The following is a 16,105-nucleotide window of genomic DNA, read 5'->3' as shown; positions in this document are numbered from 1 at the left end:
GTGCTGCACACAGCTGCTAACTTCTCACGAAAATAATCCCTAAACTAAAAAGAATCCCTAAACACAATGTGTACACAATAGTGTTCTGTTCTAGTACAGTCTTCATTGTAATGTGTTTTTGTTCAGCACATCCATACAAACTGTATTATAGCATTAAAACCAGAAGAGGGTGCCCTACATTTGCAACATTTTAGGATTTATTCAACATTATTTTATCCACATGATATATAAAATGATATCAATTATTAAGTCTAGTTCTATCTAAATAAGTAATATACTGCCTACAGATGAAAAGGAGAGCAAAACAGCAGCATGAATAAAAATTAAGAGCACATCAAACGGGCACAAAAGGAGTAAAGACTACCTTACAGCTGTTTACATAGAATGACAGGTCAATAAAGACAGCCCTGTTTAATCTCTAGAGAGCTGTCCATATGCTCGTGCACACACACACACACACACACACACACACACACACACACACACACACACACACACTCTTTTGAGGCAGCAGATGAGGGCAGGCCGTTGTGATTGGCGGCCGGCCGTTAACAGGTGGATGGAGATAATTGAATCAGATCAAAGCATTGAGAGGGGCTCGGGTCTGCGCTGGAGTGGCAAGGTGCCACTGATTAAAGCCTCCTGACCTCCAGGTGTTGAGATTGGGCCCAGGCCGTGTCTCCAAGCCCTCAGAGAGGAACCATACACAACCCCCGCTCTTGCTCCCCGGGGCATTTAAGTCCTCCACCCTCTCACTTCAAAAGTCTGGCACCTGGAGGCAAGGCCAGCATGGACACACTGTGCTTTAGCCAGACCCTGGAACGCATCTGAAGTCTCTTAACGCTGCCAATGGTTAGCGTCTGGTTAAGGGTTTTCATGTGCTTGATGCAGGCCCAGATGGCCAAAATGAAAGGGGGTTAATGGTAGAGCTTTATCCTCTAAGTTCACAAGTAAACTAATCAGGCACAGCATTCTTGTCAACTCAGATTCAGTCAAGCATACTGCTTTCATTTAATTATTTATTAATTGTTTTTCAGTGAATTCTAGTTACAACTACAAATATTTGTGCAAAAATAATAAGTTTAGACAATGTAACCAAAGAGTATCTGTATACTTTTAAGTAGTGTTCTAGTGTACTGAATGTACTGCTCATATGCTTTAGTCATACAACACACTGAATACTGAAGAGCAAGGCCTGAACGATATATTGTTTAAAACAGACAATATCCAAAGTTTCCAGAAATGTTTTACTCCCCTTATATCACAGCAATTTTGCCAGTGCTCACTATTTTCATTCATTAAAGAACGTCATATGTTTCATTCAATTTTGTGGAACGTCCGCAAAAAAATTGAGCTCTTATCACTTACGATATAACAGCTATAAACTGTCATTCCCTCAGCAGACTCTTTTTTCTTTCTCTCTTTTGAAGTTAATAAGACAAAAAAGACCAGCGTGTCATGTTACTGAGAAACCAAAAAGCACAAATCCTCCTGAAGACTTTGGAAAACAAAATTACAGCTTTAACCTGACTGTTACAAAGCGTTCACACTGAAGACTCCTTCCAAACATCTCTATATCAGCGTCACCATATCAAGGACTCTATAGCTTCACCATACTGAGGATTACACTCATTTTTTTTTAAATCCATTTATGTGGTTTGTCATCATACTATAAGGTCCTGTGTAAGTTGTTACTATAGAAATTGCAGCCAGCCACACTTACTTATTAATAAAAAAAAATCAAATTGAAATAGATCTCACTTTATTGTAAGTTTAATTTCTGCATGATTACTACATCAATTTTCACTTTTTTCTTTCATACAAACTGCTTAATAAATCTGTACTGAACTGTTTTTTTAACGAATGCTGCTAAAAAAATTATGACAATCACTTAACTTTCCAGAAGTGAAACTCTCCTTATAAAAGCACTGATATACATTATAACACAAATGACTAGAGAGATGGAGCATGGTAACTCCAGTTTTACAGAATGTTGAAATAACTAGCCAGTCAAGTTTCCAGAACAACTTTTAAGGTGAACCAATGGAAAAAAATCATAAGAAAGAGAATGAAAGCCAATGGAGAGGTTCCTATGATAAATATTTAGTGTCCTTTTCTATGAGAACAGTGTTAGAGAAAATCTTGTTTAAGTAAGTGGGCTAGCATAGTGGTGCTGAGTCAACAGGCAGCTAGCTCTTGGTCCTGGATCGCTCCTCTGTCTCTCTCTGTTCTCAGGCTTCCTGATTTTCAGCATGTCATAGAAGCCATGCACACGGTCCATAAGCAACATGACATATTAGGAGGTTGAAATGAGTGTGGAGAGGTTGCCAAGGCAGGCTGGCTGACCTAACCCTCCAGCTAACTGCGGATGGAGCGTTTCCCATGACAAGCTTACTGCCTCAGAGACGTAGTTAAGCACAGAGCACCGCCTGGTGGCCAAAAAACAAACTGTCTACCAACGGAGAAGTGGATGTCCACGAACATCCACTGAAGAAAACACAACCCATGTGGTGCTGGCATACATAGTCCCTTATGAATGGAGACCTTGAGAACACCCTGTAGATACTAGCCTTATTTGCCTTAGGTCATTTCTTTTTAAACAATAGATATCACAATCAATCTTTGCCAGTTGACTGCCAGCATTCTTACGTATATTTTTGTACCGAGATTTAAAATAAATTACATTTATTTACAATTCGCACTCAAATTCAGTAACCGTTTTATCCTGTTCAGGGTCGTAGTGGCTAAGAAGCCAATCCCAGGAACACGGGGAGTGAGGTGGAAATATACCCTGGATGGGATGCCAATCCATCACCGGGCACCACACACACACACACACACACACACACACACACACATACACTCATTCACACCTAGGGGCAATTTATCTTACCCAATCCACCTACCAGTTTGTTTTTGGGTGGAAACTGGAGAACCCACTCATGAGCAGACAGTCAGAATTGAACCCTGGAGCAATGCGACCTGCTAATGATCCAGCTTATTAAATATGCACACATTTGCTTACTGAAAAAAATCTACACTTTGGATGACGTTGGAATTAATGTGGTTATTTCACTAAGAACTTTTACAGAACAGTTTGGTGCACCATAAAATGATCTAAACTTATATATAAGTTAATATATATATATATATATATATATATATATATATATATATATATATATATATATATATATATATATTTTTTTTTTTGTGTTATTTTTCCAGTATAAATTCTAATATAAATCCAACAATCCAGACAGGTCAACTAATAAGAGATTAATAATTAATAATAGGTCAACTAATAAGAGATTTTTGGTTAAATAATTATTTTAATTATTTAGATTTAATTTAGAGAAAAAGTTTAGTTTATTGAGGTTTATAAAAGACAGTGACATATACATATATATATATATATACACACACACACACACACACACACATACATGTATATATATGTGTATATATATATATATATATATGTGTATATATATATATATATATATATATATATATATATATACACACATTGACTATATATAGTGTATATGATGTCCCAAGTGGGCAAGGATTTCATTCTAAATTTCAGATAATGAACAGGTTTCTGCTGAGTTTTAATCATTTTGTTACTACAGCTGAAGAGAAGACTATATGTCTGAAAAAATGATTGACCAAAATTGTTGTTGCTACCTGTAGTGCCTTGCCTTAATGTAGAGGAAACATAGACAGTTTCTTATGGCTGGATCCAGTATTTCATATTTCACAGCAACTAAAAGCAAGAACTAGCTAAAAAAAGAAAGGCAAGTGCCACTCCCATCAACAAATAAACAAATACACACTGGAAAAAAAATCTAACAAAAAAGAAAATGCAAGTGTTTCCTCATCACCACCTCACTGATAGCGATCAAACGCAGCCACATCACAAGAGAGCTGACATGCTCGGCCCTTTTCATCTAATCTAAACGAGAGGGACACATGAAAGAGCTGCTCCACAAGGACTCGGCCTGTGATCTAAACGCCTTTAATGAGCATACCCAAATCAGACCCCGGACTTCAATCCCTCCCCCAACAAGTCCACACTTTCAAAGTGCAGCTAGGCAAAAAAAATGCAAAACTCACTCCCTATATTTGGTTCTGTCTCCTCTGATTAAGAGCCCTTACTTCAAAAGGAACAGATCAAATGCTGTGTAGGAAGGTCAGCGTTTTAATGCTGAGAACATGACTCCTCCTATCAGTAAGAGTCGAGCAGATGATGACATCACACACACACACACACACAAAAGAAAAAAACATTTCTACATGCAGAGAACATTTTTAGAAACACTATAAAATTTCCAAAATCAATCTAGCCTTTTTTAAAGGCATTAGGAGCAAACAGAAGAGTGACATATTTGTACAGTAATTTGTATAAGGGTCAGTGACAATTAAGGCGTTCAAAATGTCATCTCCCAGAAAATGTCAAGTGGTGCAACCACACGTTAATGAAAAATGCTATGTTTTTTTTATTATGTGTAAGTTATGTACCTGCATTGCATAACACACGGCAAATTATTTATTATTATTTATTATTACTACTTTTTTAATTCTTTATTTTATAATGTTTCATACAATTGGTCATATTTCAAACATTTTTAACATCCAATTCTTCATTAAAACACAAAAAAATGCATTAAATAACCTGTTGCAGTTACAGTTCTTTCTTCATAGCACAGTTTTAATTTATTTGTTTAAACATGTTTTCTCTGGATGCACTATTTGACTTATTGGTTGTGCCATCTGACTTTTCAGGTTCTTTTCACATTAAACAGGCAGGACTCAAAGTTGGAGGAGTACATTCTTCTCGATATAGAAAATATTTGACTGTTTCAGTTTTTAGAAACAACATTACATCACTAAACCATAGTGACAGTTTAGGTGGCATTGGTGATTTCCACTCTTAATCTGCCTTAAATGCACTGCAACGATCACATGTTTCATCTATATTTGGGTATAGTTTAGCCAATTTGGTTTTACTATAGTGAATACAGCAGAGAACCTTCATCTGAATCAGAGTGAGTTGTGCACAAGATGAAGTCTTATTTATTCTGTCAACAGCTTTATCCCAAGTGTCTTCGGATATGTCAATTCCCAACTCTCCTATCCATTCTGTTTTGATCTTCTCTAGTGATATATTTTGGAATGTCATAATTAAGTTATATATTTTGGCAAAACCGAATAAAACTAATTTTATTTTGACACACTTAAAATGAATTCACCTAAAGAGGATATTGTAGATTCATGTGATATGTCATGTACTTATTAAATTATAATATAAGAAAATATTGGATTTGGAATAATCAGTAATCTATCAAATAAGAGCAAGTCTATGACTGACCATGTTATTTAATCCTGTAATCTGAGTTGATTTTCATTTAACTGTTACATGTATTATTTGGCACTCTATTGTATGTAAACCATATTTAACTTGACTTTAACATTAATACTAGTCATTAATCACTGATTTCTTTGTGATTAGTGTTTGCAGCACTTGAGCAGCACTAACACCTTTTCCACCTCTCCTAGGCTGAAGTTCCCAACAGCATAACAGCACAAAAATTATCATTAAATGTTAGTGTGTGTATCGCATTGAACATTCTGTCTACGAAATAAGTAAGGAATAAACATGATGAAGCATGCAATTATAGGAAAACAATCAACCATTACCACCACCCAGGCATGACATTTTCCTATAACAGCACATCTCAAAATATTTTATTCCTCTTTTACCACAATAGTTTGCTAATGATTCCATAATTTTTAATTAAAAATGACTTGCCATACTTCTTAACATTTATAGTTACATTTAATGTTGTGGAACATCCATAAGACAAGCTAGTCCCTGTTCCCATTTACGTTTTAGCAGCTATACACGGTCGTTTCCTTTCCAGCCTCTTTCTTGAAGTTAATAATACAAAATTCTCAAATATCAAATTTGAAAATTCAGCTGTGGTATGTAGCCCTTTTTAGATATAGCTTTCTGTCTTTCTTATAACCAGCTTGCATTTGGATGAAAAGAAGGTTTAAGGAAAGGCTTTCATCAAGGAATGGTATTAAAGCTTGAGCAACCGACCACAAAACTGATGTAAAGTCAAATCTAGACACTGCAAGTGCAAAAGCAAAGAACATGAAAATACAATTCCGTAAGACGTACGCAATAACTGAAACCAGTAGTCATAAGTGTTTAGTCTCGCTTTGCCTAAATATTTCTCACCCGTTTGATGTGGTGTGCAGAAGAGGGCTTCAGTCAAGTGGATCAGTCAGAGAGAAAGCTTCAAAAGTTTTTTTTATAAAGGCGAGACGGTACTCTCACCCATTTTGCTGATTTATATATGTACTGTGTTAGTTTCAGCTCGATGCCAGCCATAACAGCTGATTTAATAGGATTTTGTCTGAGTTCAAAGAGCATGTCATCTTGCCTGGATGGAGTTTGCTTCGTCGCTGAAAAGGCTGTAATTACACAGTTTGCCACCTCGGGGCAGTATCCAGCCGCTTATGGGTTTAGTCTTATATATGTATGCAGAATGAAAACTTTGTGGAGAGAATGCCAAAAGATAGATGGTCTGAATGAGGCAGATACGCAATAGAGATGTTATAAGCATGGCAAACAAGTTCTAACTTTACAGTGACTGTAAATGAATGGCTTTATTCTGGGGAAAAAACCCAAAAATGACAAAAAAAAAAAAAAAAGACTCTTTAATAAAACAATCTTAAAGAAAACGTAAATAAATCTTGGAATGGAGGTATATGGGGGGGAGGTGGTCCCAAAATCTGACACCGGCTAGGAACTCAGGGCTAACGATATGTGTAATGTGCGCTAGGCTTCAGAGTGCTTTTGTCACACACCACTTTGATCAAGCTGCTGGATAGCTACACGCTATAGTGACAGGGATATAAAATGTTTAAATAAAATTTTTAAATGACCTAATTAAAAAAAAAAAAAAAAAAAGAAATTTAGCTGACAGAACAATACTCACTGAACTATAGTACTAATATTAAATCTGTCCCTTTGCACTCTTCCTGCACTCTTATGTTTCTGGCTCCTACTCAATCAGCTTTTGTACTGAAAACACCAATATTTTATAGTGATATATAATTACACACATGCAAGTGCATGTTGTAATTAGCACTTTTTTTCTGTATTTAATACCTTGTAATTACCTTTTATTCATGCGTTGGTTCATTGTAGTTCCAATGAGACACTTTATATTACAGCACTCAGTAAGAATCAGTGTAACTACAATGAACCAACGCATGAATAAAAGGTAATTACAAGGTATTAAATACAGAAAAAAAGTGCTAATTACAACATGTTGCAACAACAATACAACAATACAACAATTACAAATACTGATTTGGGGGTCCATGAATAATGATTTAATTGTATACAGTACTTCACACTGTAGCATATCAAACATTGGTGGGAGAGTGGTTTTTTTAAGTCTTTGGAAAGTCCAGTCCGTACTGTACGTTATTCACAATATTATTCAAATTTTTGGCAAAATTCAAAATATAATATAGTCAATATACTGAGACTAAACAATGCCAAGGCTGGGTGTAGTTAATAATGCCATACCTGTTTGAGTTTGGGTGAGGTGGAGAGGAGTCCTTCAGCAGACCGGACCACATGTCATCACGATCCAGTTCACCAGAAACCCAGTCTGGCAGCATGGCGGAGCTCTGTGCTCGAGACCTGGACGCCAGCGGCTCATCATAGTACACTGACTGGTGAGGAAATCAACATTTCAAATCAGTAAGCTTCTTTAAGCTTCTAAAGCTAGCAAGTTAAATACAAATAAAATACTGCACTAATCAGTGAGTAAACTGATTGTTTGGTTTATATGTTAAGTCAAGTCGAGTAGATCTTTATTGTCATCACTGCCATACACAGTGTGCGGTACACGGTGAGATGAAATAACGTTTCTCCCGAACCCAGATTAGATTATTGGCAGATTAGCAAAGCAGGCAAACTGAACTGGCTATAAACACTCTCCAATGATCTCTGCAACTTCCTTCCAAGCTTAATTTTTCTTATGTTTCATAATGTCTCTATACATATTTAATGAGAGGTCATACATGACTAAATAAGATGAAGATGATGGCTATAAGTTTTGCATCTATTTTTGTTCATCAAACTAAACTATATACAGTATTGTGCAAAGGTCGTAGGCACCCTATTTTTTTTAGTACAAACTTTGTTATAGATTTTTATTTTATGTCTTCTACATTATTGATTCAGTACAAAAACATTTTAGAATTATAACATTAGTTTTCCAGCACAAAATTAAATGTTACAGAAAAATGTTTGTATATCAGTAAAGAAAGCAGCATATTACATAAGAGACACTTTTCAGACAAAAAAACATAATGAAGCCTGCTGGGTTTTGCTGCAAAAATAAGAAGCAAGTGTGACAGTCAAAGTCTCCAGAAGACCTGTAGCTGCTTCTGCAAGATGCTCAGTAACACTTACAGCTCATTTCCTTATAAAACTGCACTCATTGTACCTGAGACTACTATTCTTTTTTTTTTTTTTTTTAAAAAAAAAGAGAAGGATCATCACACCAAATATCGACTTTGTTTCATTTATTACTGTTTAATGCTCTTTATAGTATTTTTTTAAATGTAGAAACATTTAGTTTCATTATTTTTGAAGACATCTTTGCTCTGCAGCATTTCTTTGCATGTGCCTAAGACTTTTGCACAGTACTGTATACTAAACTATTTGAACAAGTAGACACTAAAGATGAGAGTGAACTGAAGAAACGTTGGACCAAACGCACCATAGGATTGGTGCGAGGAATCATTCTAGTCAACTGTTTGTCTTTTTAGTGTCACACCTAATTTACAGAGAATTGAGGAATGTCAAATCAAATGTTGCTTGTTGCAGAAACTGCAGCTCCGTGCAGCGCTGTGCACATAAATGAAACCTGAATAGTCCCCTGTCCTTCTGTAGCTCGCTATGTGAACACAGGGAGTGAACATAGCGATACTTGCTACTAACGATCTACCTGTAGTTTCACATTTGAGGTCACCACAGTAATCATGGCCCAGTTTACATTTTACAGTTTTCCTCTGTGGAGAAAAACAAATTTTTAAATAGAATTAAACCGAATTTTCTTGGTTGGAAAAAAAAATTACCATGTATGTTGGTAAAGTTTTGAGGCTTCCTGCTTCAGGTCTGTAGGTAAACGGTCCCTCGAGGACTCCTTTTCTGAGCATGTGCAGAAGAAGCCTGGCGTATGCGTTGCGATTTTTCCTTCCCATCAGCCCAGAGCCGGACGCCACGGGATCACAGAGCTTCTTAATCCACAGAGCACAACGCTGACGCTCTGGTTTGGAGGAGAAACATATTTTTGAAAGAAATATATCAGATGAAAGAAAATAAATAAAACTTTTAACATGTTCTCATGGAACTAATCACTAAACTAATTCACTGCACTGTACTGTAAGCAGGTGTAAACAGGCTGTAAGCAGATACAGTGATACTAAACACCATGTCGGTGTTCATAAACTGTCAACTTCACCTACAGAACATACATGCAGGAGTGATATGCTCATTTCTCTATCTGTCCACTCGCAACCACTGCATTATCTGAAAGTTTGCAACTTAGAAGAAGGTTTAAGCTCCGCTCACTTGACACAATCATGTCATACAGTCAGGTCCGGAAGTATCTGGACAATGACAGCGTTTTTGTGATTTGACGTTTATACACCACCACAATGGATTTGAAATAAAACGACCAAGATGTGATCGAAGTGTAGACTGGCAGTCTGTGTAAACTCTAGAGACTGTTGTGTGTGAAAATCCCAGGAGATCAGCAGTTTCTGAAATACTCAAACCAGCCCATGTGGCATCAACAAGCATGCCATGGTTAAAGTCACAGAGATCACACTTTTACTTCATTCTGATGTTTGATGTGAACATTAACTGAAGCTCTTGACCTGTATATCTGCATGATTTTATGCACTCTGCTTCTGCCATATGATTGGCTGATTGGATAACTGCATAAATGTGCAGGTGTACATGTGTTCCTAATAAAGTGGATGGTGAGTGTTTATTGGTTTGAATATGAAAATGTCCTGATCTTTGAGAAAACACCTAAAACATAGTGTTTAGTAAAACTGACCTGATTTGTCTGGAAGCCTGAGCACGAAGGGTTTCATGTCAACTAAGTAGTGATCAAATTCAGAGTCCAGTTTCTCCAAAGAGTCCTCTTCTCTACTCATCATGTCCTGCAAAGTAAAGCAGATGGAGAAGAAAAAACATTTCTAAAGAAAATGTACCCAAGTTACTCCTGCACTAAAGGGAAATGATATGACAGCTGATTTGACATGGATTCTTAAAAGGTAGGATTAAGCTAGCTGTGTCACTTAGCTAGTTTCTCTCTTAAAGTTAAATATATAATAACTAAATAGTCATTTAAACCACTTAAACAGTGGCTTAAACACTATTTAAACTCACACACTACAGACAGGAGCTCAGTGAAGTGACTCGCTGCATCCGTTACCAACTAAAAACACTAGCAAAGTCACTGCACTCAATGTGAAAACATTATTCTATATGATATAACAAAAAGCACACAATGTCCAAACTCTGTGTTTGTATTTCTGCATCCACGTAAGAGCTAAAAACCAAAACGGAAACCGTGTTGAACAGTTACCGAGCTCAACAGCAACAAGTTGTTGATAAATCAGAGCTGCCAAACGGTTCAAACTCAGGGCGCGTGAAGGCAAACACAGTAACCGCAAAACAAAATGGCCGCCAGGAGACCACTGCCACAAACAAAAGTCTTTACTATTAACAAAGGAATAAGAAAATATTAAATCAAATGTAACACCATGTTATATTATATTATATTATATTATATTAACAAGATAATAAGTGATAAATTAATTACAGTAAGCTTCTGGAAAATTATCACAAAGGATTTATCATCATTCATGTGTTTAAGGAGAAAACAATGAACCTCTATTGGAAAGTTTGCACTAAGGGTAACTGTCTCACTGCTCCAGGGTCCCTGGTTCAATCCTGATCTGTCTGTGTGGAAATTCACATGTTCTCCCGATGTTAACGTGGGTTTCCTCAGGGTTATCCGGTTTCCTCCCACTGTCCAAAACATGCATGTAGTCGATTGCCTATGCTAAATTGCTGCTAGATGTGAATAAGTGTGTGTGTGTGTGTGTGTGTGTGTGTGTGTGTGTGCGTGCATGGTGCCCTGTGAGGGACTGGCATCCTATCCTCAGTGGGTAATGAAGATGAGTGAATGAATGAATGAAAAAGTTTGTATTATAGGGTCTAAATGTGCACCTGTATTAAAATAAGAATCTGTTACTGCAATGTAACTTCCCATTGTTGCGAAATTAGCAACTTTTCCACTAGATTTGGTGACTAGTAACTTTTTGAGCAGACGCTAACTGTCCTACACTCAGAATTATAGCACTTTTTTAGTATGTAAATAGTTTGTGGTGGCATTACCAAAAACATTTGTTTCTATAAGAAATGAGTAATTTATTTTTATCTATTCTGAACGTCTTCCCAAAGTCTTCCTCATATAACACGTTTTGATATGCAGATCATGATTATTCAATTAACATGCAACTTTGTCTATTTGCCTACTTTCTCCTGAAAAAGGGCTTGCAACACTGAGACTTCTCAGAATGCACCAGCTAGAGTATCTGGAGCTCTCACAAACATATTTCACCCAGTAAACTGTTTGACTCCTGATTTGGCCTGCAAAACAATAAAGGTTTTAGTAGTCAATTATCCATGTCAATTAATAGGCTATTAGTCAATTAACCAGCTTAAATTTAGCTTGTAAATGAGATAATAAAAATGTAAAGCACAGTTTCAGGTAGCTCTGTAGTGCAGCAGGTAACATTGCTGCCTCTAGGCTTCAGGTTTCCCGGCTTCAAGCCTGAGCTCAGGTTTGTCTGTGTCAGTTTTGAGTGTTTTCTCTGTGTCCATGTGGGTTTCTTGTGAGTGCTCCAGTGTCCTCGCACCTACCAGAAACATGCCAGTAGGTGGACTCTCTGCTGTCTTGCCCCAGGTGTAAACGTGTGTGTGCATGGTGCCCTGTGATGGACTGGCATCCCATACAAGGTAACTTCCTGCCTCAGGCCCAAATGTTCCTTGGATAAGTTTCAGCTCCACTGCAATCTGGATAAACAATTACTGGAGCAGAATGAATAAATGAAATTGAAGACTTCAAGCAAATTTTAATCAAAACTACACACCACACTGTTTGCTAAAAAAATAAATATGAAAAGTTAAGTGTGTCAAACTTTATTAACATGGAATAAAAACAAGAAGAAGAAGAAACAGATTCATTTACGTATTATCACAAAAAAATAATTAAATTTAATGTTTCTGCATAACAAAAAGACACATATTGCCAACACTCTTTTGAATAAAGTATAAAATAAACTTTTTTTTATTCCTTTCAATATTTGTTTATATTTTAATCTTCACTTTGTCAATTTAAACCAATTTTAATCTTCAACTTTGTCAATGAAATGTCACAGCAGTTTTTTTTTAATCCTTTCCAGTAAAAATGCATAAAACTACAAATATTCTAGCTATTTTAATTCTACTTTCTAATTTTAAAGTTTCATTATAATCTGGTATTTAAGTCATTTAACATATCGTTTGATATTTGGGATTTTAATTTGAAATCCTTTTTTCTCCTTGTCAGACTCATGCTGTTTCCGGCTTCACGGCACTTCAGAAAGCGGTTGTTATCTCCTAGCAACAGTGCAACACCTGGCGGTCGTTGCTGCTGTGTTTGTAATTCTCCAAAACAAACATGCATTTATAAAAATGTCAAAATAATATAACAAAATATAAGCATATGTTTTAAGGTAAAATAAATAATGAAAAAAGTTCAAATATCCAAAATCCAATTTTACAACCAGCGGCACAGATCACAGGTTACAAATACTTTACTCAAGTATTAACTGGAATTGAATACTTGTGGTTTTTAAGTCAATTTCAAAGAGAGAGAGAGAGAGAGAGAGAGAGTCACCTTTTACTCCTTTTACATTTTGTCTCGTTACAAATTTCAAATGTTCTGAGATATTTTGCTTTGTTTTTTTTTTTTTCTCTCTATTTGTTCTCCTTAGAAAGATATCTTTAGCTGGAGTTACACATTTAGGATGAGATTTCACCTTTACCTTTAAACTTCAACAAGTTTGTTAAATTAGCTAGTTAGGTTTTGTAATTTAGCTAGTTAAATTAACTAGCTAGTTAGTTAAACTAGCTAGTTTTGTAAGTTTTTGTTTAGCTACTTAATTTATTTAGGTAGTTTTGTAAATTAGCTACTTAATTTATTTAGGTAGTTTTGTAAATTAGCTACTTAATTTAGTTAGCTAGTTAAGTTTTGTAATTAAGCTAGTTAAATTAGCTCCCTGTTAAATTCTGTAAAAAGCGTGTTAAATTCGCTAGCTAGTTTTTGCTTTTGTTGCTCATATGCCTTTGTTATTTATTTGTTAACAGGGCTATTAAATATTAGCTAACCAGCAAGCCACATGTCTAGAACTGTCTGAGTTAGCATGATATTTTCCTCCTGACTGACTGCTTAGTGAACTAGCTCACTAAGCAGCGTTCGGGAATGACGATCTTATAGCCAGGTCTTTTCATCCCTTACACATTTCTACATTTTACTCTAGAATACTTGAGTACGTATAAATGTAGATATTTTCTGACTTTCACAAGTAGATTTTGGCTCCATACCTCTACTTTTATTTAAGATTTTGACACAGAACCCATACTTTTACAGTTTCCCTGAACTTCCTCCATCCCTGTTAGTGTTGTGTTACCTGTCTCCAGGAGCTTGGAAGTGAAGTGGATGGTATTTTACCTGTAGGCTGGAAGTGAAGTGAAGTGAAGTGGAGTGTATTTTACCTGTAGACTGGAAGTGAAGTGAAGTGGAGTGTATTTTACCAGTAGGCTGGAAGTGAAGGGGAGGGTAGTTTACCTGTAGACTGGAAGTGAAGGGGATGGTATTTTACCTGTAGACTGGAAGTGAAGGGGAGGGTATTTTACCTGTAGACTGGAAGTGAAGGGGAGGGTATTTTACCTGTAGACTGGAAGTGAAGGGGAGGGTAGTTTACTTGTAGGCTGGAAGTGAAGTGGAGGGTAGTTTACCTGTAGGCTGGAAGTGAAGTGGACGGTAGTTTACCTGTAGGCTGGAAGTGAAGGGGATGGTATTTTACCTGTAGACTGGAAGTGAAGGGGAGGGTATTTTACCTGTAGGCTGGAAGTGAAGTGGACGGTAGTTTACCTGTAGACTGGAAGTGAAGTGGACGGTAGTTTACCTGTAGACTGGAAGTGAAGTGGACGGTATTTTACCTGTAGGCTGGAAGTGAAGTGGACGGTAGTTTACCTGTAGACTGGAAGTGAAGGGGAGGGTATTTTACCTGTAGACTGGAAGTGAAGTGGACGGTAGTTTACCTGTAGACTGGAAGTGAAGGGGAGGGTATTTTACCTGTAGACTGGAAGTGAAGGGGAGGGTATTTTACCTGTAGACTGGAAGTGAAGGGGAGGGTATTTTACCTGTAGACTGGAAGTGAAGTGGACGGTATTTTACCTGGAGGCTGGAAGTGAAGTGGACGGTAGTTTACCTGTAGACTGGAAGTGAAGGGGAGGGTATTTTACCTGTAGACTGGAAGTGAAGGGGAGGGTATTTTACCTGTAGACTGGAAGTGAAGGGGATGGTATTTTACCTGTAGACTGGAAGTGAAGGGGAGGGTATTTTACCTGTAGACTGGAAGTGAAGGGGATGGTATTTTACCTGTAGACTGGAAGTGAAGGGGAGGGTATTTTACCTGTAGACTGGAAGTGAAGTGGAGGGTAGTTTACCTGTAGACTGGAAGTGAAGGGGAGGGTAGTTTACCTGTAGGCTGGAAGTGAAGTGGACGGTAGTTTACCTGTAGACTGGAAGTGAAGGGGAGGGTATTTTACCTGTAGACTGGAAGTGAAGGGGACGGTAGTTTACCTGTAGACTGGAAGTGAAGGGGAGGGTAGTTTACCTGTAGGCTGGAAGTGAAGTGGAGGGTAGTTTACCTGGAGGCTGGAAGTGAAGTGGACGGTATTTTACCTGTAGGCTGGAAGTGAAGTGGAGGGTAGTTTACCTGGAGGCTGGAAGTGAAGTGGACGGTATTTTACCTGTAGGCTGGAAGTGAAGTGGACGGTATTTTACCTGTAGACTGGAAGTGAAGGGGAGGGTATTTTACCTGTAGACTGGAAGTGAAGGGGAGGGTATTTTACCTGTAGACTGGAAGTGAAGTGGAGGGTATTTTACCTGTAGGCTGGAAGTGAAGTGGACGGTAGTTTACCTGTAGACTGGAAGTGAAGGGGAGGGTATTTTACCTGTAGACTGGAAGTGAAGGGGAGGGTATTTTACCTGGAGGCTGGAAGTGAAGTGGAGGGTATTTTACCTGTAGACTGGAAGTGAAGTGGACGGTATTTTACCTGTAGGCTGGAAGTGAAGTGGACGGTAGTTTACCTGTAGACTGGAAGTGAAGTGGACGGTATTTTACCAGTAGACTGGAAGTGAAGTGAAGTGGAGTGTATTTTACCTGTAGACTGGAAGTGAAGTGGAGTGTAGTTTACCTGTAGGCTGGAAGTGAAGTGGACGGTAGTTTACCTGTAGACTGGAAGTGAAGGGGAGGGTATTTTACCTGTAGACTGGAAGTGAAGGGGACGGTAGTTTACCTGTAGACTGGAAGTGAAGTGGACGGTAGTTTACCTGTAGACTGGAAGTGAAGGGGAGGGTATTTTACCTGTAGACTGGAAGTGAAGGGGAGGGTATTTTACCTGTAGACTGGAAGTGAAGTGGACGGTAGTTTACCTGTAGACTGGAAGTGAAGTGGAGTGTAGTTTACCTGTAGACTGGAAGTGAAGTGGAGTGTAGTTTACCTGTAGGCTGGAAGTGAAGTGGAGTGTAGTTTACCTGTAGGCTGGAAGTGAAGTGGACGGTAGTTTACCTGTAGACTGGAAGTGAAGGGGAGGGTATTTTACCTGTAGACTGGAAGTGAAGGGGACGGTAGTTTACCTGTAGACTGGAAGTGA

General features: G+C 37.6%; 1 protein-coding gene across 7 annotated transcripts in view; it reads right to left on the bottom strand.

Annotated features, from left to right (window-relative positions):
- cep112 (centrosomal protein 112) overlaps positions 1-12,246 on the bottom strand; it is a 137,899-nt gene extending 125,653 nt beyond the window's left edge. For 2 of the 7 annotated variants that reach the window (XM_026916234.3, XM_053239044.1), the window contains exons 1-4: positions 12,041-12,245; positions 10,164-10,269; positions 9,175-9,365; positions 7,613-7,761 (exon numbers count right to left, since the gene is read on the bottom strand). In XM_026916234.3, the coding sequence (XP_026772035.1) occupies positions 7,613-7,761; positions 9,175-9,365; positions 10,164-10,269; positions 12,041-12,103 (509 nt within the window). In that variant the 5' untranslated portion in view covers positions 12,104-12,245. The other 5 variants (XM_034310112.2, XM_053239046.1, XM_053239045.1 and 2 more) reach the window with 5 other exon arrangements.
- Positions 12,247-16,105: the final 3,859 nt, after the last annotated feature.

Source organism: Pangasianodon hypophthalmus, chromosome 13 (assembly GCF_027358585.1).
Source record: "Pangasianodon hypophthalmus isolate fPanHyp1 chromosome 13, fPanHyp1.pri, whole genome shotgun sequence".
Lineage (NCBI taxonomy): Eukaryota > Metazoa > Chordata > Actinopteri > Siluriformes > Pangasiidae > Pangasianodon > Pangasianodon hypophthalmus.
The sequence above is the reverse complement of the archived record's forward strand: the minus strand, read 5'-3'. Positions and strand labels throughout refer to the sequence as shown.